This window comes from Phragmites australis, chromosome 19 (genome assembly GCF_958298935.1).
Source record: "Phragmites australis chromosome 19, lpPhrAust1.1, whole genome shotgun sequence".
NCBI classification, from domain to species: Eukaryota; Viridiplantae; Streptophyta; class Magnoliopsida; order Poales; family Poaceae; genus Phragmites; species Phragmites australis.
Window position 1 is genome coordinate 11,476,975 of NC_084939.1, and position 26,565 is coordinate 11,503,539.

General features: G+C 40.0%; 1 protein-coding gene across 1 annotated transcript; it reads right to left on the bottom strand.

Annotated features, from left to right (window-relative positions):
• Positions 1-7,703: 7,703 nt before the first annotated feature.
• LOC133900988 (uncharacterized) lies at positions 7,704-8,698 on the bottom strand. Its single transcript, XM_062342285.1, has one exon. The coding sequence runs from the start codon at positions 8,682-8,684 to the stop codon at positions 7,785-7,787; it is 900 nt and encodes a 299-aa protein (XP_062198269.1). The 5' UTR covers positions 8,685-8,698; the 3' UTR covers positions 7,704-7,784.
• Between the last annotated feature and the right edge of the window lie 17,867 nt (positions 8,699-26,565).

A 26,565-nucleotide genomic window follows, 5' to 3' on the forward strand; every position in this document is an offset into this window, starting at 1 on the left:
ATAAATTGGTGGTGGTGGTGAGACATCTTCAAGTGGAACCGAAGGTGGAGAAGATGGCATCAGATTCACAATTTCTTCAATTACTCTCTCTTGCTTTGGCATGCCTTCTTGTTCTTGAGTTTGCTTTTCTGCCACAGCCACAACCGGAGAATAAGACGAAGAAGAAGCAATCTTCTTTGCTGCATGTTTCTGAATAAGAGATGCAATGTCTCCATTCCTCTTCATGTTTCAACAATTCAACAATAAAAATACTCAATGTATCAGATTAAGGCATAAATTGATGTATCTTGTTACAATGAATGTACAAATATGTCCTGCTATAGCCCAGAAATAAAAAAAGGATGGCACTACACTGCTACACATTAGACTATTAGAGCACAAAGCAAAGAAAACAAAATATGGATGGCAACCTGGCTGGATGCCAGATGGCGCTACACTACTGCTGAGCCCAAGCCCGCCCTCATGTGTTCCGCCCATGTCTTTAGCTCTTGTTGGCGCAGATGCTCCCGGGTCCCGCCGTCACGGCTTCCTATAGCAGCGCCGGCGTGTTGAGTGCACGCGGTGCCTAGAGATGGGGACTTGGGAAGGTCCGCTGCAGAGTGCAGACTGCTGTGGTTGCGGGGATCGGTGATGTCCTAAGAGGGGGGGGGGTAAATTAGGACACTTAAAACTATTTTTGCTCCAAAATCAATATAAGATAAACCTATATCAATTTCTATCTAAATGTGCTCTGAGTTTATCTAGTGTATCTACTCTACTGATCAAAGCGCTTGCAACCTATCTAAAAAGGTAAATTGCAAGTAAGTAAATGCGGAAACGTAAATAAGGTAGAGAGAGCAAACTCGGCACAAGGATTTTTTTTGCATGGTATCGATGGTATGAATGCCACCCCTAGTCCACATTGGAGCTCCACAAAAGATATGTTCCCGGTAAACACCCGGTCACAGCCTTTGAGCCACCAAGTCACAAAGATAAGGCCTCTACTTGGATGAGCCACCAAGCCACCAAGGAAAGGTCTCGCCGCTAGCCTCTCTTCTGGTTCCTAACTGTCATGATCACTTCAGAGCTTGAGCCACAAAGGCAAGAGTCTTTGTGTCCCCACACAATCAGCTTTCCGGTGGTCCACACCAAGTCGGAGGGTCAACATCTTGCCGACGAGTCACCAAGACTCCAAGGTGCCAGGGTACCAAGAGGTACGTTGTTGGATCACTCCTTGATCCACTCTCTTGGCAGCAATCACCTAGCAAGTCACTCTCTAAGCCTATAAGCACTAATCACTCACTAATCTTATGCTTAATTGTCTTGGATGATCACTTTAAGTATTTTGGTGGCTTGGATGTCTTCTCAGGTATATATGAACATCTCTGGATTCCAGTCCCCTCAAATGACTGAGTGAAGGGGTATTTATAACCTCAAACTCGTGCACTAGCTGTTAACCCAACGGCTCTAAAAAGTTGTTAACACCAGATGATCCGGTGAGAATAGTAGTACTAACACCGGATCATCCGGTGAGTACACTCTCACAAACTAGCTGTTGGAACTACACTCAAACCTTTGTGAACACTGGATACTCTGGTGTATACTCCACCTTCATCACCGGACTTTCCGTTGAGTATACCTTAGCCATCCGAACCAACATCTTCTCTATGTAAATTGCTCTGGTGTATTCTCCGGTGCACATCACTTAATCACTGGACCATCCGGTGCATTATCCTCAGCCAGCCGAGCCAATGCAACACTCTCTGAAAAATATATTCTGGTGTACAAATCTTCAGAGCACCGGACCTTTTGGTGTGGCCACTGCATTCTTTCCTTTGTCAACAATGCTTCGGTGCATTTCTCCGGTGTGTTCAAATCAATCACCGGACTACCCGGTGGGGTCTTCTGCTTCTTTTTCATCTTTGCACCGTTCATTGTCCGGTGTATTATCCGGTGTTCCCTTGCTTCATCACCGGACTATCCGGTGAGGCTTTCATGTCTCTGTCCCCCTTTGGTAGAGATGCTCCGGTGAATGCAAATACCCTAAGCAATTGACCATCTGGTGTATTTATTTCACCTTTGACTTTTTCCAATTCAACCAAACTTTATCCCGGCTTTGGTGGCTTCTTCATCTATTGCATCCATGAGACCTACTAACATATATTCTTGACAAACATGTTAGTCCCAATGACTATGTTTTCATTAATCACCAAAATCACGATCATGACCTAATAGTGTTATTTTCGCTACAATATCTCCCTTTTTGGTGAGTTATGATAACACAACCAAAGCAAGTGGCAAATAACAAATGATTCCAAATGTAAAGATCATAAATGAGCTCAAAGTCTTACCACATTGCTTGGATACATGTTCATACTACTTAGTTCCATTGTGGTGTGGCTCCCTCTTTCTCCATTGCCACTATCCTCCTTGATTTGACCTAAACAAGAGCTTCTCTTTCTTTGTTAATCTTCATGTATCTTGCACTTGCTACAATCTCCCAACATTGTTTATCTTGCATTCCTTGCTTTGGTCATCAAACTTCTCCCCCTTTGTCAACAATCTCCTAAAAAGGACTATATGCACATATTGAACTTAAAGGGAAAAAACATTAGAGCACATGGGAGAGAGCTTCACGAATCATGATACAATTAAAAATGATACCAATTATAATGATACCAATTGTAGGAATCTCAATACAAAAGAATGATATCAATTGAAAAGGATAAAAGCACATGGATCATAATTCATGAAACTCACATAATATAGTCTAAACTCCCCCTACATGTGTGCATATATATAATGAGAAAGAAGCATATGTACAACTAGATAATATTTCAAGATAGGAAGTTTAAACTATATTATGCGTGGAGGTAGCTTAAATGAACAAAGATTTGATAATGATACCAATTAGAAGCGTTTGAGCATTGCATACCTCTGAAGACATGTTGATTGCTCCATGAGACTACAAGAGATACAACTTGCAACACATGTTAGTCTCAAAATCATATCCTATAGGATATACTCCCCCTAAATATGTGCATACAAGTGTTAAATACTTGTGAGTTATATGAACTTTTTATTGATAACAATGGGGATTTCTCATATACATTGGATCATAGCATATAAAAGATACCTAATGAAAAACTAGTGCTATGTAAGGGACCTACAACTAATAAACCATGTAGGTTGCTCATGGGTTAGAGATAAACACATGTAACCTACCATATGAAAACATACACTAGGCATTGCAAAATATTGAAATAAGCACATGCAATCCTAGATGAGGTAAATGAGTATAATTAAGAGGTTTTTTGCATGTAGCTCATTTATCTTAAATAACTTTGGATGGGGATTTAGGTATGCGATGATTATGATCTTCATCAATGCACCCATCTTGTACACTGGGCTTCTTTGTTTGAATCTTCACTTCATCTTGTAAGCTAAGCCTCCAAATCCTCATAGCCGCCTTGGGCTTCAAGATTTCTTTGGAATTCAAACCGATTGGGGCCCCTTCATGTTGGTGATGACTTTCTTGGGCACCGAAATAGGTTGGTTCCACCCCTAATCCTTTCTTCCAATCATGTGTGCAACCACCTTGCCGTTGATCCTCTTTTTGAGCTTGTAGTAGTTGCTCTTTATCTTGTTCTTGTAGTTGAACTTGGTGTAGAGGTTAGAGGTCTTTTTGGAGATGTTTGTCATCTTCTTCTTCTCCTTGATCTTCTTCTTCACTTGCTTGCATTGGAAGGACTTGTGGCCTTCTTGATGGCATTTGAAGCATGTCACAGTTGACCTCTCGCAAGCTTCTTCACCATGAAAGCGCGGTTATCTTGAGGAGGTTAGACATGTCCTTTGCCCTTCAATCTCGCCAAGTCTTTGAGCTTCTCCACTTCTTGCTTGAGCTCATCAATCTCTTGTGCAATGAGTTCACTAGATTGTTCTACAACAACATTCTCAACACAAATCTCATTGTAAAGGGGTGAGCTAGATAAAGCATATAAATCATCACAAGAATTAGAAACATCTACCTTAGGATTGTAATTAAAAAGAGAGATAGATTGCTTCAAAGGGACCTTAGTTTGAGATTTAATGCACTCAAATTTAGCCTTAAGCTCTTCATTATCCTTATTTAGCAAATTAAATTTGCACAATAATTGTTCATAATTAAAAACAAAAGTAGCATGAATGTCATTAAGTGCATTGAATTTCTTAAGCTCTTTTGATTGTTTGTTAAGGGCCCTTTGTTGCTCATTGATCAAATGAAGGAGTTCATCATAGGAGGGAGAATCCTCATCGAATTCATCATCACTTACATCGTTATCCATACCTTTGGTCATAAGGCATTTGTGAGATGGCTTGCGAGATGACCTATGTGATGATCATCTTGAGGAAGACCTTCTCTTGGAGGAATAGATGGTGATGCTCTCATCACTTAAGCTTGAATCTTCATCATCACTCACCCATCTTCCTATGCTTGCGAATGCTTTGGCTCTTTCCCTTGTCTCCCTCTTGTTCTTGGTCTTTTTCTTCTCCTTCTTAATATGATCCATTGTTTTGACCAAGTCCTTCATGAAGATTGGGTGATCAATCTTGGCATTGATCTTCTTAATGTTCTCCACCACTTGTGAGATGAGCTTGGCAACTTCGGGATCCATCTCTTCATCGTTTGAGGTGCGTTGCTCATCTTCTTCATAGCTCTCTTCATCTTTATCTTTATCATATTCACTTGAGATTGACTTTTGATCTTGTCTCCTCATCATTGCCTTCATGTGTTGATATTTAGCTTGCTTGCTTGTGAGAGCAAGGTTCTTATTGTCGGATGAGGAAGAAGCTTCCACCCCTATGTTCATTGTTATCTCACGGGTGGTGATCTTACCGAGCACTTGACTTGGAGTCATCTTCTTAATGTCATTATTGTCATAGATGATGGAGACAATTAACTTGTACTTTGGAAGAAGAGCTTGAAGTATTCTTCTCACCACCTAATCATCTTTAATTGGCGTGAAACCTAACCCATTGATCTCATTGACAAGAATATTCAAACATGAGTACATGTCATTAGCGCTTTCATGGGGTAGTTGCTCGATGCCATTAAGCTTAGTAACAAGCACATGATATTTCTCATTGCACACATCCTTTGTACCTTCATATATTTCAATAAGACTATTCCAAATGTCATGTGCATTGGTAAGAGAATAAATATGATTAAATGCATCAACAAATATAGATGATAAAAGGATACTCTTTGCCAATGCAGCTAATTTCCTCTCCTTGTTGGTGATACGAGGTTTTATCCCTTCTTCTGTGACTCTCCAAACATCTAAGCCTCTAGCTTGCAAATAATAAGACATTAGAATTTTTCAACGCGGGAAATTTGTGCCATCGAAAAGTGGAGCACTATGAAAATCCATCCTAACCCCGGACGTCACAACTCTAGGAAGTTAAGTCTATCAAGAGCATGAGGCTCTGATACCAAATATGGTGATCGGTGACGTCCTAAGGGAGTGGGGGTGAATTAGGACACTTAAAACTATTTTGGCTCCAAAAACAACACAAGATAAACCTAGATCAATTTCTATCTAAATATGCTCCAAGTTTATCTATGTGTCTACTCTACCGATCAAAGCGCTTGCAACCTATCTAAAAAGGTAAATCACCTAGCAACTCACTCTCTAGGCCTATAAGCACTAATCACTCACGAATCTTGTACTTAATTGCCTTGGATGATCACTTTAAGCACTTTGGTGGCTTGGATATCTTCTCAGGTGTGTATGAACTTCTCTGGACACCAATCCCATCAAATCACTGAGTGGAAGGGTATTTATAGTCTCAAACTCATGCATTAGCTGTGAACCCAACGGATCTAAAAAGCTGTTAACACCGGATAATCCAGTAAGAATAGTAGTACTAACACCGGACATCTGGTGAGTATATTCTCACAAACTAGTCGTTGGAACCCCATTCAAACCTCTGTGAACACCGGATACTCCGGTGTATACTCCACCTTCATCACCAGACTTTCCGGTGAGTATACGTTACCCATCCGAGCCAACATTTTCTCTTTGTAAATTGCTCCGGTGTATTCTCCAATGCACATCACTTCATCACCAGACCATCCGGTGCGTTATCCTCAGCCAGTCGAGCCAATGCAACCCTCTCTGAAAAATATGCTCCGATGTACAAATCTTCAGAGCACCGGACCTTCCGGTGAGGTCACTGCATTCTTCCCTTTGTCAACAATGCTCCGGTGTATTCCTCCGGTGTGTTCAAATCAATCACCAGACTATCCGGTAGGGTCTTCTGCTTCTTTTTTATCTTTGCATCATCCATTGTCCAGTGTATTACCTAGTGTTCCCTTGCTTCATCATCGGACTATCGGGTGAGGCTTTCATGCTTCTGTCCCCCTTTAGCAGAGATGCTCTGGTGAGTGAAATACCCTGAGCACTGGACCATTCGGTGTATTCATTTCTCCTAAGACTTTTTCTAATTCAACCAAACTTTATCCCGGTTTCAGTGGCTTCTTCATATATTGCATCCATAAGACCTACTAATATATATTGTTGACAAACATGTTAGTCCCAATAACTATGTTTTCATTAATCACTAAAATAACAATCATGACCTAATAGGGCCATTTTCGCTACAGCGGTCCGAGCCTCCGAGCGGATGGAAGCCAGGCCGGCAGCGCTTGATGGATGGCAACGGCGAGCAGACGAGAGCCAGGCTGGCGGCGCTACAGGCAGAGGGATGGTCGAACGAATGAAGCTGAGTATTTTTTAGTCACAAATGAGCAGATCAGGCGATGGTCCTTAAGGCCGGAGCAAAATCTTAGGGTGGTCCATATCCCACCCGTGCCACCCTTTGGATCCGCCCCTTAGTGAAATGGATACTTCGCTATATAAAGGGTACTCTTGATCAAAAGACTAAAATTCAGAGATCAGCAAGCACTACTCTGAGTGCATTCTCAAACGCCGACTGATTTAGGTGTCCTGATGACCGAAGATCCACCAATGGCTTTGCAGTTCTGTTGGGAACCAACTTGGTGTCATGGAGCTCACACAAGCAACCAACAGTTTTCAGGTCAAGAATTGAGGTTGAGTATAAAGCAATTGCAAACGTTACAACTAAACTAGTCTGGGTACAGTCATTGCTAAATGCGTGTGGCATTTTTTTAGCACAAGTCACCTATTCTCTGATGTGATAACCCTGGCAATTCTATGCTCGGACAAAGCACATCAAGGTAGATTTTCACTTTGTTCGTGAATTAGTAGCTCGCAATGCAAGGCACTGGAGTTTCCCTTTATTTCACCGAAGTACCATATTTCAGGCATCTTCAGCAAAGCAATGTCAAGAGCTCCATTCAACTCTATTTGTCACAATCTCAACCTAAGGAAGATCCCTTGTAATTGAGGGTGTCTGTTAGAAGCTGTAACATATACAGTTGATATTAGTTGGTACGCATTGTTTGCGTACTAACGTTTGCATGTCATGGTTCGCGCATGGTGACTGCGTCCTGTGGGAGCGTGGCTCGCCACGTTTGTTGAGAGCGCGCCCGACTCACTTGGATCATGGATCCGTTATAATCCTACTGCTATAAATATAGAGCACGATCCAACTAGGATTGACACGTCACTGGAATGAAAAATATATATACATATTATATTATAAAGCTAGTTGTGCATTGTGCACCATGATCATTGTGCACCATGATCTGACATCCCCTACTACCCTATCACTTTGCTCCCTATTACCAAATAGCAATCTGGAACATAGCTCACTCTAGCATCTCCCACCTTCCAATCATCTCAACCCCAAAGCCCCGACGATGTCGCCGTCGGCCGCGGTGCGAACCCAAGAATTGTTCGGCAGACCGCAGCTGCTCCACTGCCGACAATTGCTGCACCTGCCGACGCCGGCAAAGGGTTCACCGTCCGCCTGTACGGCCCAAGCCACTTGGCCATCATGAACCGGCGCTTTCTCCAGGGTGGCACGGTCAGACCGCGGCTTTTCAACGATTGCCTCGCCACCGCCGACGCGGCCTTGACCACCCACCGCAGGTCCTCAGCTGGCGCGACGAGCACCTCCGGCAGTGCCGCCAGCACTGCGTCGAACCCCGCCGTCGGCCGCGCGACCTCGAACTCTGCCGCGAAGCCAACGTCCACGATGAACCTCGTCTCAGCTGACAGCACAATGTCGATGTACTCATAGTTCCCGGCCGCCCTACTTCTCGACTTGTCCCACCGCGCCTTGCAGAGGCCCGCGTCGTGGCCGCGATCCCGCAGGCGCGACATAACGGCTCGCCGGAAAGCCGACCGATTCTTCCGGATGTCTTCCAGACTTAGCATGGCATCCATGACATCGGCGACGATCCGGCGGCGGAGCTCGTCGGGTCTTCCGGCCGGATCAAGAATACCTTTAATCTCCTGGATCACCTCCGCCGCCGCCGCCACCGACCGGATGCTGTTGCCGTGGTTGTCGTCCTCGGCGTCCGAGCCTTGATCCACGGCGAGGTCCGCCGCGGTAACCGTGGCGTCCGTCTCGAGGAGGTACTCGTTGACGAGGTTAGACAGGGCGGTGGCCTCATGCTCGCTGCCGCTACTGTCCACGCTGCTGGGGAGGACGGCGAGGCGTGCTCTGGCAGCAGCGTCGAGTGGCGCAGTGACGCGCTTCGCCCGGGGTCGTGGGTTTGCCATCACTGCCGGCATCTGGAATTGTTGGAGTGAATGCATGTCAGAGATCAGTGCTTATTCCTATGAGATGCGACGCGGCACGTCGTATTATGCATATGTGGTGGTGGAGTAACATGGACATGTCAGTGAAGTGTCGACACAGTGCGTCATTGTTAGCTTATTGCCTAATAACTAGCGGAGGAAGAAAACAGCACTACGGTAGGTAACTTTCTTATCAGTGATACAGGAGCTATAATATGAAGAAAAAAATATGAGAAAACTAAAGTTGCACTGATAATTGACAGGTCCTAATTTTCCATTATCAGATCAAATTCTTGTGAAGGTAGAGGCCCTCTTTGAAAAAGGAAATTGCAGTGCAGATTTTATAATTTCGTTGTCGTGAATATAGGCGAAGTTGAAAAAGTTGGATATATCATGTATATACCCCTCACCTTGAAATAACAGGCCAGTTCAACTATGAAAGCTAATCCTAAAGAAAGCCTACGCTCCAACACCATTCACTTTTATAGTCACTTAGGTCATAAGAACCAATGTTTCAGATATTGACATGACCCAAAAAAGCAAAACTTGCCACTAGATTTTATTGTGATTTATTTATAGAATCTTGTAAATTATAATATAGCAATCGCATCCAGACAAAATTCATAACATTTCAAACTCAAAATGTAAATATTCAGATACACTTGACTGCTCATTTTATAAAACATTGCTCGTAATAAATACAAGTTGTTAAGCCGGAAGAGTAAGCAGTCTATTCATGGCAAATCGCCCATAAGCCAAATAAATTAACTGACAAAATTGTGATTTTCCTTTTAGATTGCTAATTAATAAGAATTGCAAGCAATAACTTGCCGAGAAAATTTCATCTCATTTGTGAATAATGGCGGGGAAGAAAGATAAAAGTAAAACCCGAAAAATCGAAATGGAAGGACAAGAAAAAAAGTATAAATTATATACAGCTTAAAGCCTTGTGAAAAGACTTGAAGAAGCTTCACGCTGTTTACCCAGTCGCTCCGTCCGTTGATTGATGCTTCATCTGAGACGAACTGACCAATGAGAGTTAAGTGCCGTAGCCACGGGAGTTTATATAGACGCTGTCCATTGCCATTATTGGAATCCGAGGCTCGAAATGGAGAGAACTGACGTATCTGTCTAGGTTCCATTCACATGACCGAAAGCCGTCCAGGTACAATGAACTCAGGGGCACCACCGCACCAGCATGTAAGTTAGTTTTGTACGTGAGCAGGTCTGCCCGAAGTATTGAACTTATTACTCGGTTGCCAAGATTACCATCTATATCTATACTTAATATAAAAATACAAATTGTATTCTTTGCTACGTCCACCGCGTTTAGTATATACAGATCAATTTGCACATTCCAATTGATTCTATCTAACAAATTAGATTGATTTGATAATCTGCCTCCGGTCTTTAGTTTACTTATCTAAGTAGGTGATGTATACTAGGCTTAATAGATCAAAGAAAGACCCAAGGCATAAAAAACCGAAATCGGGATAAAGAGAGGGGTGAATTGGACTTAAGTAGATATATATATATATATATATATATATATATATATATATATATATATATATATATATATAGGACACCTATTCTATACTCCTAGGAGTATGTACTCCCACATGCAATATACCACCTAAACAAACACTTTATACTCTTTTATCATTTTTAGTATACTCTAATACTAATTCTAAGATACTCCAATATGAGTTGTATGTAAAAAAATTCAATGTTAGCCTTTCATTTTTGCTATATACTCTTTTTTATACATAAAAGAAGTATATACACAAATTAAGATAAAAATCATGGAATTTCATAAAAAATTTCGTGGGATTTGTATTGTAGTATCTTATAATTACTAATGAAGTATATTTAAAGTGATAAAGAAGTATAACACACGTGTAAAAGTGGTATATGAGATGTGGGAGTACATACACCCAGGAGTACATACTAGTTTTCCTATATATATATATATATTCATAAGCTTTTTATATAGTTCAGGATCATCAAAATCAGAGTTTAGAGCAAAAGAGTTATTACCAAAATAAGGATTGCAATTTTTGAATGTCATCATGTATTAGACCATCCCCAACCATATTCCCTTCATTTCGTTCCCTTCCCGATTCCCTTCCTCATTCCCATTTCCTATATTTTCTCTCATCTCTAATAGCTTTCCTTCGAGGGGAATCGCGAAGGGAAAGGAGAGAGAATCCCGTCATGAAGGGAATGACTCTGGAAATCTTGTCGTGAAGGGAACTGTGAAGGGAAACTGTTAGAGCACTGAAGGGAACGAAAATCCCTTCACGACGGGATTTTGGTCCCCGAAGGGAAGCCGTTGGGGCTAGCCTTACGGTGAAAGTCACCGTATGACACGGTGACTATAGAATTTTTACAAGGTCAATTTAGCTTTAGTGTAGAAGTTATAGTGCACTTAATAAGCTTTTTATAGATTCCAAGATCATTAAAATCAGAGTTCGGTGCAAACAGTTAAGGTCGAAATATGATGGACAATTTTTAGATCACTATATGATACAATGGCACCACCGTATCATATAGTGACATAGTAAGATGTACTATATCATGGGACATAGAAGGCCATTTTGAAGGTATATATAAAAGGGCTCTAACTCACCATATTGTACCGTGACCTCACCATATCATACCCTGATCTCTTTTTAGCTTCAAACAGCTAGTTTCGCCTCTTCAATGGTTAGTTATTGGGTTAGCTCTATAAATACCACTTCACCCAGCCATTTAAAGTTGCTGGGTATCAAGGGAAGGTTCACACACACATTTGGAGTTCCTTAGCCGAAAAGTTGATAATATTGGATATCAAGTTAATTAGCACAAGATTAAGGATTTGATTATTGCTAGTTTAGACCTAGTGTGCATCTAGCTAGGTCATTAGCCTAGGATTGGATCAAGTGAGTAGTCTACACCTGCTACTCTTGGTGTTTGTGAACACACAGATAGCTTGACGGCATTTGTGTCTCACAAGACCCTCCGAGGAGGTTGTGGAGCAGCCCCAAGCCTTGTGAGCCATTGGAATGCACCGTGTCAGAGTGACAAAGAACTACCTTATTGGAGATGGTGGTGAGCTTCCAGGAGATGCTTGGTAGGAGACCCACTGGCGTGTGGGGAGATGTAACATCCAGCCATAGAGTTAGCCAACTGGGTAGATTGGCCCTTATGAGTGGCTCCAACATGGACTAGGAGTGAGTGATAACTCATCGATACCACGTGAAAAAGCTGTCGTACTGAGTTTACATTCTCTCTACCCTTTACATTTCACATCTACTTATTGCACCATTTTGCCATCCACATTACCTCTCCTAGAATTGTCATTCGTAGTTGATAGGATTTGTTCCTAGGTTCCAAAACTTTGTAGTGTTTGAGTAGAAATACTATATAAACCTAGAACAATTTTAGATAGAAATTGATTTAGGTTTATCTTCTCAACATTGAGCCTTAGTTTTAAGTGACTCTATGATAGGGTCAGAGTGTCCCAATCTTTCGGTGAGAGGATAACTATCAATCTTGTCGAGATGACTCTCATGATCCGACCACAACCGAACAAGTTGTGTGCGCCTTAGCAATCGCTAAACCAACTTCGGAACGGTTATTGACCATGCCAGAAAGCACAATCAACCTAAACATGAGGTTCAATTCCTACGACAAATTGAAGAACTACCAAGAATAAGATGTAGGTAAAAACTGAGATTCCACAAAGGTGAGGTTCACAATGGCCATCTTGACAGGTAGCCGTCCAACACAACTCGAGAATGGGAGTTTGCACGATGGTTAAACCTAACAAAAAGAAAGCCTGAGGTGTAAGAGAGTTCAGCTAGGGGTATAAATAGGAAGATTGGAAGGGAATTTTGGCCAGCATAAAAGGAAAGGTGAAATCTCCTCCCAGACTTTCCATGATTACCGAATCTACCTAAACGAAGACTTTATTACACAGGCCTAACCCAAAGACTGGTGGTGCAGCACCCCTTTTATGTGGCTCTTATTTGTTGACAGCTTCTAGACCTTCATTCCTTAAAAGAATAAGGTAACTGAGATCACGTGAACAAGCCCGAGTGATTGGCCCTGGTCTAATTGGTGTTGTGGCAGCAGCAGGTGATGTGGGTTGAACTAAAGAAATGATGTCTTCATCACCCAAATTCACCCCTCCATCTTGGGTATCACCGATCCTTACAATCTCAAATATTAGTGATAATAATCTATAATCATGGTGCTAATTTTGCCATATATTGAGAGCAGTTGACGCTAAAAGTGTATAATAACTGGAGAAAATTGGCGGCACTCCCATTATCTCTGGAAGTGTGCCATGTGGCACTAGGGTTGGTGCCACATGGTATCAGGTCCACTGGCCTTGGTTGCCTTGGTTATCACGACAACAATCCCTATCTTGTAGTCTTCATTAGAAATAATCCTCAAATTGCCATGCATCCATTGTTTCCTAATGTTACAAAGCGCATATTCTTGAACCATTAGCGTTAAAAATATTCACAGTAATATACATTTTTGTCATGCCCTCACCTCTATGAATGAGAATTCAGGGTAATTCACAAAGATAATCGGGAGTGGAGGGCGACATCAAAATCTTGACGTTGACAGTCGGTGTATCATGCTACCAATGTTGTTGTTGTTAGGTGCATTCATCAAGCATGTGTCGAAGCCAAAGGTAGAGAGCATCAAAACTTAGTAGCAGATATTGGGCCACTAGTAGTGTTAGCACCTACCACTAGAGAGCTAGAGAGATGACAAGCATCATCAGAGATGACTTTATCATTGCGTCTTGTCGAAGTTTACCTATTTTAGCATATACAATAGAAAACAGGGTATATGCAATATATAATGATAGGATTACCTTGAATAATGAGATAGATTTACCTAGGATTGATTTGCCGATCCCTGGCAATGACGCCAGAAAAGCCTATTGACACTAGTTATGTGTATAATATAAATACTACAAGCGCATGGGTCATCTGTAGCCTTTCACTTGGAGTATTCAAAGCTTACTATACCCACAAGGATCAGCAGGCATACCATAGGGTTTTTACATAACCTAACAAGTTAAACATTTACGTTAAGCACAATTGCATATACAAGAAAATGAATGAAGAGTAATGGCTAAGAGCAGATATCCCATAACCTATAGCCGAAATTACAAGACTTAGCCAGATATTCAATAACGTTGAAACCCGGTAGTACTAGTTGTAGTTCTAGCAACATATAGTTTTGCCATTGCTAATCTAAGTATATTTAAATATAATATTATCCCTTGATTATCACCTACTAAGCTGTCATAGTTCGCCTCCCCAAGGTGTCACGTAGGAAGGGTATGTGCACCCTCAGCTGTTCCTTGAATATGAGCTCACTAGTATAGAAACACTTATCACCATCGGTTTCACACTAGCATCACTGTCGGATTTGCAAATGACAATGATTATTCAGTAGTGATACTAATGAGTATAACTGCTAGTTCATAAACATAAAGTGACATGATACTCGGTTCCAAATTTTGAAATTTTTGGGGCCAAAAAATCAAATTGTTTTTTGCACCCGGGCCATAACTCATTCTAAGTCACAAGTCACACATTTTTTTTGCATTAAATACATGCGTGTGTGGTTTATTGGAGTTAATCCTGGACCTCATCCCTCGAGTGTAGCTTTCTTACCATCCCACCTCACAGTTGTAGCTAATGGTTGTGGGGTCATTTATTCTTCTGACTCTTTTTGTCCCAATGTTGAATGATTATTTAGGCATCTAGATGGCTTCAAATGAAAAAATTGTCAATTACAAAGTAGTAGATATCATTGAGAGCTACAACGTTCATATATATTATAAATTTATCTCACCACAAAAATGCAAATCGAGACATGCTTTTCATGACTTCATCATGAACCTAGTTAAGCATTGCATATATCACTTCATAATGTGATTGTTACCATTAGAGTTCATCCTTTATCTAACCTATATTTTTGTTTCATTTCATGTTTCATCCGAGCTAGGCCAAAATAAAAGCAGAAGAAGAGTTTGATGAGTGCATTTCATATGTACAAACATGTTAAAAAAAATTAGTGTTTATGCATTGTATATATTATTATTTCATAGTGTTATTACTATTTTTACCCTTATTCATGTTGTTTGGGAGTTCTATGTACTCCCATGAGTGAACAACAATGAATAAAAGTTGACATCAATAAGTTACAGATGTTAAATTTTTTGTGATCGAGATTTGGGAACCTTAAGAACTTCAAATAAAAAAAGTTGTATATAACATCAAGATCTACTATTTTCATATAAAGTTTTCTCCATCCAACTTCATAAAAAAAAAAGTTAAGAATTTCTGAAGGTGGGTTGTCCTCCATTATCACTACTGGTTCATGACAAGAACTAGCAATGATACTCCATCCATTATTATGTTCATATCAAGAATCGGCAATAAAAAAAATTCATTATCATTGTCAGTTCATGTTAATAACCAACATTGATAGTATTAGTGCTGGTTCTTGATACGAACCGACTATGATAATTGATATCATTGACAATTATTTTTGGATGAACTTTTAGTGTCAACAAGAATCGGCAGTGATAGAGAGCAAGAAAGGGTGTTTTCTAGCTCAACTCATATCTTAGTTATCATCATAGTTCAACTAATAGATCTAATCACTACAATCACATCTACTAGCTAATTGTCAAGTTATCATCATAGTTATCATCATATCTTAGTTATCATCATAGTTCAACTAATAGATCTAATCACTACAATCACATCTACTAGCTAATTGTCAAGTATAGACTAAACAAATGATTAACCATAATCCCAATAACTAGAATGAAGAGAGAATAAGATCGCTAACATGCTTGTTAGCAAGGCAAATCAACTTAATAAGATAAATGATGCGTACACCTTCATGAGCGTACCTGATGTAATCAAATCCAACTCTTCAACCTTGGTATAATTAGAACCATGAATACTTAGAGCCTAATTTGAGAGTTTTCGAATCAAGGTCTTCTATAATTAGCTTGGCTAATTAGCTAACTAGAACAAACTTGACAACTAGACTACATGGCTTAAGCCGATGGCGTAAGGCCGTCATTTATAGCTCTCAACTCAAAATTATCTATTGGTGTACAATTTGGGGGCAACGCTGAGGTCATATTTATAGTCTAGTGGTACCTTGTGGTGTGCTCCACCAACCTATACATGAAATCTATTAATGGAAGTAAATTACAACTCATTATACACATTTTCAAATTAGTTTCAGACTTTCCTTTTTTTAGCTCTCCTTTCCAAGCATGATATCTCCCAAGTTCGGATACCAAATTGGATGAATTTGGACTCAAAATTATATCTCTTAAGCTCTACAACTTTGTCCATTATGACATTCCCTAAAAAGCTCATCTTGACTCCCAAAAATGTGTTGAAAAATGATCTGTCTTGATTTGGACTCCTCAGGGTAGCACTCATTGCAAGGCCCATATCTCCTAGCTTCAAAGTCCAAATCACATTTTTCATATGTGGAAATTGAAGCCCTCGATGAGATATACAACTTAGGTATTCATTGGGTTTCTAGAAAACATCATATTGGACTTTGAATCTACGTTGGAATATGATGTTGTCCAGGACTACGTGAATAATTCCAAATTTCAGATATAATTTGGATGGACCTTCTAGAAGACTTGTGTCTTAAGTTGTGAGTTTGGGCCTTGTGTGTTGGGCCTTATGGATGTTCATAGGAGGCTTTAGGCTTCATTGGCTAGGGTTTTGGCCCATCTTGGCATAAAAACAATATTTTCTTTAAAAATAGTTAAAAGTGAGTAAGTAATTAAGTGAATGATAGTAAAAAAAATTAACATCAAGATTCCAACCATCTTGACTTAACCACAAATCTAGCCACTTCAACCCAAGTTCTCATCACCAAAGTTGACCAAAACCAACATGTCAATAACAATTCCCACCATCGTGATTGACTACACCAACAAAACCATCTTGTTATAATCATGTATGGCTTCCCTCGCTACTTTAAACCATGAGCACAACTATTTAACTAGTTTTACACTCTCCAAAGGTAGTACACTTTACTCCCAAGTCATGATTGCCTATTTTGCCCGTGTTTGCGAAACACTTACACATTTTCGAAGTGTACAGCTAGGAAATCACTATAAAGCCTTTACAAATCGTTTTCAAACATATGCATTCCTGCTAAGGTTTCACTGGTGTGGGAGTACACCCTCCAGAATGGTAGACCCCTCTTGCGCAAAATAGTTCTAGGAAGTACACCCTTATGTCCCTATACCACCATCTGGCCTACACTATGTTGATACACATCTAATTAATCGACTATGCTTCTCACATACAAGGCTTGTAGTTGTACAGTAAAATTTAGTCCAAACACACCACAAATCAGTCCATAAATGATTTGAGCAAGACTACCACCATCCAATCCATGAAACCTGCACCTGTCTCATCCAACCACTTGCTCAAACCCTAATTGTCATATGCTACAAAACATTATTCCATCACTTTTATCATAGTGGCGTAATACCATTATCATATTCAGATGAACAATTATTATTAACACCATCCCAAAGCAAGGCTAAGCAACATCTACCCTTCCATAAACCAACCAAAACCATGGTGGCAAGAATGATAAAAGAAAACTAAGTTATAACCTAACTTCGGATTCACTAAAATATTATTAGCAAGCAATTTTATAAAACAAAACTTTTAAAAACTAGGATCAATATAGTCAAGGAAATAACTTGCATTCCTAATACTCAGTTGGGTCTTCAAAGTCTTAATCATGTAGTCTTTCTTGCTCATTCGGAACATTGGTGTCTAATCATGAAACAACCAAAAAGAAACAAATAAACACTAAGAACAAAAAGAATCAAATAGCACACAACGCACCACACAACTAGATAGATTAGGGTTTTCTAAGAATTTTAGCGAAAGAACCGATCAAATTTGAGCTACGACTAAAAATATAGGACATTTGGAAGATTGAAACAGGGCAAAAAAATAATTATTGGTGAAGAAAAGTGATAGTATATATTTAGAATTTTCCAAAGCAATTTAGGAATTCCAAGGATTTTCTATGATTTTTCTAGAATTTATTAGAATTATTTTACTAAAGAAAATATTAAACATAATTATTAAATATCTATTATTAAAAAAAGTTATTGTCAGATGAAAACTAATTAAAAAATTATTTTTATACTAATTTTTTTTAATTGCATCATTAATTCTAATTATGACATTAGCAAAGTGATTTAAATTAAAACATAAAACGAAAAAATGCCTGGCATGACAGTGTAAGATTATTTCATAAAATGTGATGCATGTTACTAATTTAATATAATATAAAAGGTCGTAGTGTGATGGTTGCTCGACTCAAAGAATTAGAATCTATGGTTTGAAATACTAAGATTATTGTGTGTATTATAGTTTAATCAAAGTAAGTTATTTGATCTTGATGATGGTGTGCACATGAAAGTATTAAGCAGGTGGCATGGTGAGATGAGTGCATGCATGTAGTAGAGATAATTAGTTTCCATGCATTAGGCTTTTGCATTAAAAGAGTATGTACATATGGCTGCTAAATGCAATCCACCACTACTAAGCATTAATGCAAAGGCTAATTCATCGGTTTAATGATGCATGACTGTTTCATGGTATTATGTGTTGCATCGGTTTCCATCTAGACTACTATTTATATATGGGTGTATTTACAGTTATTTGAGAATAAGCATCACAGAAAAGTTCAAGAGAAAGAAGAAGCAAAGAGGCATATGCATATGTATGGTTGTGGTTTTATTATCTCCTTCACAGAAATGGGAGGGAATCAGTAACCACAAAATGAGGAGTGAATATGTGATTTAGAAATGTTCACACACATGTATAGTTCTTGTTCTCTCATCATGAAGAGAACACTAAAAGTAAGAAGGAAGAGGGGAGAAACATTTTCGAAGAGATGGTCTACATGATGAAGTGTACCTCTACGTTACATCCTCAAACATTATGGATTGCTTCTAAGATGCAAGGAGTTAATATGCCACCAGGTAGGTTTATGTGATAAAACACATGAAGGATGAGTTGCGTGATGCATACATAAAAGGATTGTTGCTTTGTTTTGTTCGGTTGAATCTGTTTGTTCTAATATGATCTTGTACAGCTTCTATGAATTTTGCTTACGTTTGGTACTAGAGCCAGTTTTAGCACCTTTTGATTCACTGTTAAATTTAACTCAATTTTGTGCATATGGTCATTTGTCATATTACTTCTTGGCTAATGAAAATGTCCTGGCATGTTGCTTAAGGAAATGTGAGAAAAATGAATTATTTAGTACATACATCAATGGCAAATAAATGGTGCAGGCATGTTGCATGGGTTGATTTCGTTTGCTACCAAGCATTAACTAGTTGTCTGTTTCTTTATGTCATGTGATGGGCAACATATGGAATACGTTCAAATGGTTAATATAATGTTGTGGTTGCATTATGTGTTGTAGTCCAACAACTTGTGGGTAAGTGAATCACTTATGCTATTTGCCAAAGAATTTGATTCAACATAACAGATCACTTTTTTGCTAAAGGTTTTTGCAAAAAAAATGTTATATGTGGCTTAAAGATTCTTTTGCCAAATTAAGAAGCTATGCATATAATGTTTGCCAGAAATGCAAGATGGCTAAAAGGTTCTTGTTCTCTTATCATCTAGAGAACACTAAAAGTACAAAGGAAGAGAGGGGAGAAACATTCTCGAAAGTTGGTCTACATGATGAAGTGTACATCTACGTTACATCCTGGAACATTATGAATTGCTTCCAAGATGCTAGGAGCTAATATGCCACTAGGTAAGTTCATGTGATATAGCATATGAGTTGAGTTGTGCGACGCACACATAAAAGAGTTGTTGTTTGGTTGAATCAGTTTGTTCTAATATGATCTTGTATATCTTTCATGAATGTTGCTTACAAACACGTCAACAAAAGATGTTGAGGTGGCACTAACACATGGGAAAAAGCATTGATGTTGCTCTGAGTTGGTGAGATGAGATGGAGGCTGACGTACATTGTTGACCGGGTAACACACGTGCAATGACTAGGTGTCACACCCGGTTTTAATGGCCAAAACCAAATGCGGCTTATGTGTTCCCAGAATGTTCAACACATATAAGGACATCACAGATGAAGTAACAAAAGTAATACTTTTATAGAATAAACGTTAAACTCTTACAGCAATTGACATATATTGTCTTCTATAAAGATATCTGCAGCGGAACAGAAGCACTGGTGCCCAACAACACCGTAGGCAACCGATCGGGAGACGCGCGCCTAGAACGTTACAACCTCGTCTTGATAGTCTTTAACATATTCACTCACTGAGCAGCAGCACACATGTCGCATGATATGGAGAAAAATAGCAAGTGTGAGCACATGATGCGCTCAGCAATTGTGGGAAAGATAATGATATGCAGGCTTATATCAAGAATATGCTAACACATGATATATTTGCGTAAATATGAGTAATTAAAAGATATTTGGACTCAAAAGCATTAAAAAATTATTAGGTGAATGTAATCCATACAGTATAACACCCAGCATACAAGACTCTCCACCTTGCATACCATAACCGTTTAGTACTCCCTGTACTATAACCAAAACCACAACCACAACCAAATCCATAACCACAACCCACTAATCATGTGAGGATCCAAGTATCTCATAACCGTGAGCACGACTGTTATAACAGTTTTACACTCTGCAGAGGTTGTCCAGCTTTCCCCACGAGTCAGTGAATTCTATGTTGTCGTGTTTGCAAGACACTTAACACACACCAGTAGTGTGCTGCCAGGAGATCACTATGAAGCATTGTCCATTGATTAGGTCCTGGTAGTCCAACGGATACTAGCCAGGTGTCTAACCAATATGCTAAGCCTTACCCATATCAGCCTCGTGGTTGGTACGGTAATTCTTGGGTTGTCGCTCCACAAACCAATCCTTCTATATGACACTTGGGCAAAGACTCTCCAACTATCTGACATCCAACTGGGAAATAACCAACCTAACATCTTTGCCAGGAACTTATCCACAAGCCCACCACCTGAATCATCATCACCAAATCCACTCTTTGCCCAAGTCCTAGAGTTCCATGTTACTATACCAAATTCATCATTACCATTGTATAACTCCATTAATCATGTATATAACACTTCCCAACATTCTGATAGCATGGCTAAGAAACTCTATCCACAAGACACCTAACCATAACCCACTTAGGCTTCAAGGTATGATAAGGGAAAATCTGGGGAAAACCCTAACATAGGTGACTACCCATCACATTGACAGACACTGCATGCAATTTGTAAAACAAAACATTTAAAAAATAGGTTCAAGATGATGAAGGAGTACACTTGCCTTTTACCTAATGCTACTCGGTGTTGTTGAAATCTTGGTCTTGAAGTCCCTCGAACTACTCTGGAATGTTATCTACTAATCGTGAGAACTACCAACAAACAACACAAAGGAAAACACTAAGAACAACATACCAAACATCATAAAAAACTTGAAAAATACTATGGTTGGATAGGGATGATTTTAGAAACATTTAGATGTAAGAATCGCCTAAATCAGAGTTAAGATGAAAAGATAACATCTTTCGGGAGATGGATTAGACTAAAAAGGAAATGCTGATTTACCGGAACTATTTTCCTATAGGAAAAATGCTTTATTGCACAATTACTGTGTCAGGCTTTACAACATCCTTACGTAAGATTCAAGAAGTGTAGGGCAGACCAGACTTCGCTGACTCGGCTAAGGAGAATGATGTGGCACTGACTTAGCATGCTATGCAAGTACCATCTTGGATTAAAGAAGGGATATGCAGAGATCTAGTCTCGACCACCTATGATGGATCAAAATAGCTCAAGGTTGTGCTTCTAGGTTAAGGATACTACTGGTGACTCTATGTAGCGGTGGTGATTCAGGTTTCATCGGAGATGGCGATAGAGCACGTGGCCACTGACATTGATGTCGGGCTTCGGTGGTGTTTCAGCAAAACGAGGGAAGCATAGCATGGAACACGGAAAGACTAACTCATCGGTATGGTTGGTTTTGGAAGGGGTCATCCAAGGTAGTGGTAAAACAACGGTGGCTACTGCTAGGTTTGGTGGTGACCGTGAACAGATGCAGGAACAAAGACGCTCGTGTTCCCAGAGATAGGCTATGAAATTTGAGAAACAATTTGAATAGAGATGTTCATATATCCCGGGAACACAATGCTACAACATAGTTTTGGGTAGATCATCCACTGAGAGGAAGAACGATCAACGGAGATGAGATGGGTGATGGCTGCGACATGCTATGGTTGGCAATGGCGTCCTGGTCATGTCGCTGCACAAACAGGGATGGGCTCCTAGTGTCACGTAAAAGAATCGATGGGACACGCCATGACATGGTTTGTGCATCCATACAGCTTTTTGATTGATGGGGTACGCGAATGCAAATCCGGTGCACGCGCAGAATGCATCCAGAAACTAGATAGCTGGTTTGTCAACCTTGATTACGGTGGTTTGGGTGCTCTACTGGTTGACCTAGATGGTGAGGGTGTGGGGAACATCATAGGACATGTGCTGGTGAAAGGGCATGGAGAACGGTGCAATAGATGGCCGTGAACGTCAATGCCAATCGGCTACAGAGTGGTTGTCCGCGATGGCGACGATTGTGGCTACGTAGATTGGGCTTTGGCCGAGGCTAGATCTTGGCTAGGGACTTAGTATGATGCTAAATCAGTAGTAATGGAGGATAAAAAGGGGTGCTCACCTTGTTTTGATGGTCGAGGAAGGAGGATTCGCGGAGAAGACGACGAGGTAGCGCATCACGGGCGACGGTGACGGCGGCTCCGGCGAACGACGGTTAACGGATAGGGCAACAGTGACGTCTAGGGTTTGGTGGTGTGGAATAGGGGTAGGAGAGGGCATGCCACTCATATTTATAAGGCTAGGGGCAGCTGGTTGAGGTGGAGTCCAAGCTGAACACGAATCGGATTCGAGTTCGAGTCGGTTATGGTTTCCTTTTTCACAGCTCTCTATTGCGAGGATGTTACCTCCATCATCCAGACTCCAAATTGGACGTTTCTTGACTCTAACTTATAGTAATCGAAAAGATCTACAACTTTGTTATTGCAGAGATTTGCATTTGAGGCCGTTTTGAACTCTGAAACGTCATGAGAAGATGAGGCTATCCAGGACTCCGCGAAAATTTGCAGATTTCGTGGATCCTTTGTGTTGGGCCTTCTAGATGACTTGGCAAAGGGTTTGGACTTGAGCAAGATTGAGCCCAAAGACACTTTAGGTATATCTAGAGTTTAGAAAAGAAACTTTTGCAGAGAAATTTGAATAGGGTTTGAATTTGAATTGAGCTTGGAGTGAATTTAAGAGAAACGAAAACTGAGGTTGAACAAGAATAGGAGTAGATAAAGAATTTGAATTTGGATTTAGGTAGAATTTGAGAAAGAGGAAAGATTGACTTTAAACAAGGATTTAGATAATATTTGAATTGAACTGGAGAAGGATCATGTATGATCAAAGATTGAATAGATGATGAATTCAAGGATTTTGAATTCCAACCATTAAGGTCCTTAACTTATTCACTACTGAGTTTTGTAAAAACCTTTTCAAAATCTTTTTCACTCAAAACGCCAAAGAGAAAACAAAAAACTTTAATGAAAGATACTCTAGTCTGTTAAAATATAGGAAATTAGGTATTGAGAGTTACGGAGAGGAAGAAGATTTAGAAAATAAATTTTAATAGAAAAGCTCCCTATATATATAGAGAGAGAGATATAGAGAGCAGGTATTAAAGAGTTTCTTGAAGATGCTTTTACTTGGCGACCCCACCGTTTGTTGTCGTTTTCCTGCGAGGATCATGTCGGCTGCACGTTCTGAGGTTACCACATCGTCTTCCACCTGTCCACGACACCGTCGGCTAACCTCTCCCACCCCGTGCTCTGCTGCTCCCACTGAATTCTGCGATTGGCTGCCCTAAGCATCGATATACCCCAGACAGGGACGTCCGACCTCGATTATGAGTCGGCAGCACCAGCAGATGCAACTGTCAGCAAGATGGATCAAAATTGAGCTCGACGAGGACAACACCATTGAGATGACATCTTGAGGTGATTACCTGATCGAACAAGCCTTTTGTTTCTTTTTCATTGGGTATTCGAGGTTTCTCAGTTGGGATTTTCAACCTTTTACCATATTTTTTTTCTTTTGAAATATATTACTCCGCTTATTTGAGAAGACATTAATCACCGTTAGTTGTGATACTTCGGTTTCTTCATGTTCCCAACAAGAATTTAGCACCATGAGCAGAGTAATTTGTGAAACATTTACGTGGCGATCTCAGGGTGCTTTGTAAGGTAGACCAACTGCAAGCATTCGCCTTTTCGGAAGGTTGCAACTTCTACAGCACACTGCTCAACTAATGTGCAGCACAATAGAGTTGAATGTATCTTCCCATCGGATGCTTTTTTTTCCTTTCAAATTGGCAATATAGTTTTTCATTCTTCAGCTATTTTCTAATTTATAAATTTTACATTATGTCTCCTTGATATGGGGAGAGGCAGCGATGCCTACTTCTCTCGTAGGGTTGGTCTGATCTTCCGTGGTATGATCAATGAACAGCCACAATGAAACACCTTTAGCTTGAACCACAAAGAATCTGGTGCGACTCAGCGAAGAGAAGCTCCAAACCATCGAAACAATCCTGATCCATACGGCGAACCACACAAACCAAAGATGAGAGCAAATATGGTCAGCTCCTTATCTTGATTCTAGAGCAAATCAAACCCACACAGCAATGAAGAACGAAGAACTTAATCAAGAGATCAACCCCTTCGCAACAAGACAAGAATTTCAAATATCGAAATTCAAGAACAACAAAGAAGATATGGTCACCAACACATGGTGATTTTTGTGGGTTTATTTCTCATGAAATTTAAACATAATGATCTGATCCCCTTTACATTGACGTGACCTTAGCATTATATAGAGACCTCTACTTCTAAAACAGGAAACCTAACTGTAGAAATGTCGGATTGTTGATCCAATTGTGGTGCACATGAACAAAATTGAAGCTGGGACTAGAACTATGACGTGACCATTGAAGTAAGCTTTGCAGCGAGTACTCGCACGTCCAAAACGGATTCCGTTAGTGCATTTAATGGACTTTTTACTCAATGCATGTGAGTTGATTTCAACTCTTCATATATTCTATTTCCGAGTACGAATTGCATCCAAATCCTTGTTGAACAAGGTATGGAAGCTTTCCAAGCCTGTTAAAACTCTTGGGCCCACATGTATTAATCCAAGTATGCCATATAAGCCATGGATTCATCATCTTTGGCAACTGTCGCGCGACATTCAAAATAGCTTTTCCTCATCAAATTTATGAATATGTATATTTTGCATGCTCGTATTCTCTAAATTTGGCACTATTTTGACATATTTACAAACTGAAAATTATGTGGCACATAGAGTGCACATAGACATCTCAAACATGGAGTTGTCGAGCTGATGTGATTGTAGTTGGCTCATCCGCATTACCTTGTCTCCAGAGATTAGGAGCATTATCTCCTGATGGCACAACTTGGTCACCAATAATTTGGTCCTATGAGAGAATCACTTGGTCGTTCAAACCTTGGTCATGGTCACAGCTGCTAGGGACATCACCATCCTCCAACTCTTGAACATGATTCGTCCCTGAATTTGGTCTCCCAATCCTCATCATTCTCCCTTTCTTCAAGACAAGTCGTCTTCGACTCGTGTCCGTTGTACTATACCATTGAGTTGAATGGAATTTTGTGTGTTGAAACTTTTGAAACTTCTTCATTTCTGAAATTAACCCATCAATTTGTGTTCCCTCCACCATTGGTTTCATGACGTGTAACTTCCTGTTATGCATAAAAGAAAATTTGTTGGATCTTACCCAATGCATAGCATCATGGTCATACTGCCATTCCCAATAAAAATTGACAAGAATCAATTGGTATGATATCACAAACCACCTTGTCAATGTAATCACCAATAGAAAAAGACACTTGCATTTTGTGTGTAATTTTCAGCCTCCCAGTGTTGTGCGGTTCAGGATTTCTCCATACGGACAGCCCCAAAGCTTGCACGAGCTCATTCGTAATGGCATTTGTGTAGCTGTCACCATTAATAACACTACTGCAGAATAGGTGATCAGTGCCGGTTCAAAAACATGATCAGGGTCGGTTTATGAACCGGCACTGATAGTCAGTGACTATCTGACTATCAGTGCCGGGTATGGAACCGGCACTAAAAATCACTATCAGTGCCGGTTATAGATAAGAACCGGTACTGATAGTGTACCTATCAGTACCGGTTGTTTGTTACCAACCGATATTGATAGGTATTTTTCGCCCTTTTTAAAAAAAACGTGGCGGTTGCCGCCAATACAGTGCCATTTTCAAATTTTGGACGTTGCCGGAAATAGACACGCATACATATCAAGTTTCATCACAGCATATATACACAAGCACATATAAATTTTATTTATAAAACATCAAGTCTCGTCATAATATATATCCACCGCATACTTATCAAGTTTCATTACAATAATCTTATGGAATTTAAGATTTCTTGTGAACCGATGGGTCTGAACTCTGCCCTTTTTTATGGGTTGAAGGTAACGAGAAAGACGATCCAATTTCATGGAACTCTCCGGTTGGATTGATGATTTCGTCATTGATAAACCCGACAAGTTGTTGTTGAAGTGCGTTGATTTCTTGAGGCATGAGACGTTTTTTGGATAGCTCGAGGATCTGCAATTTCAA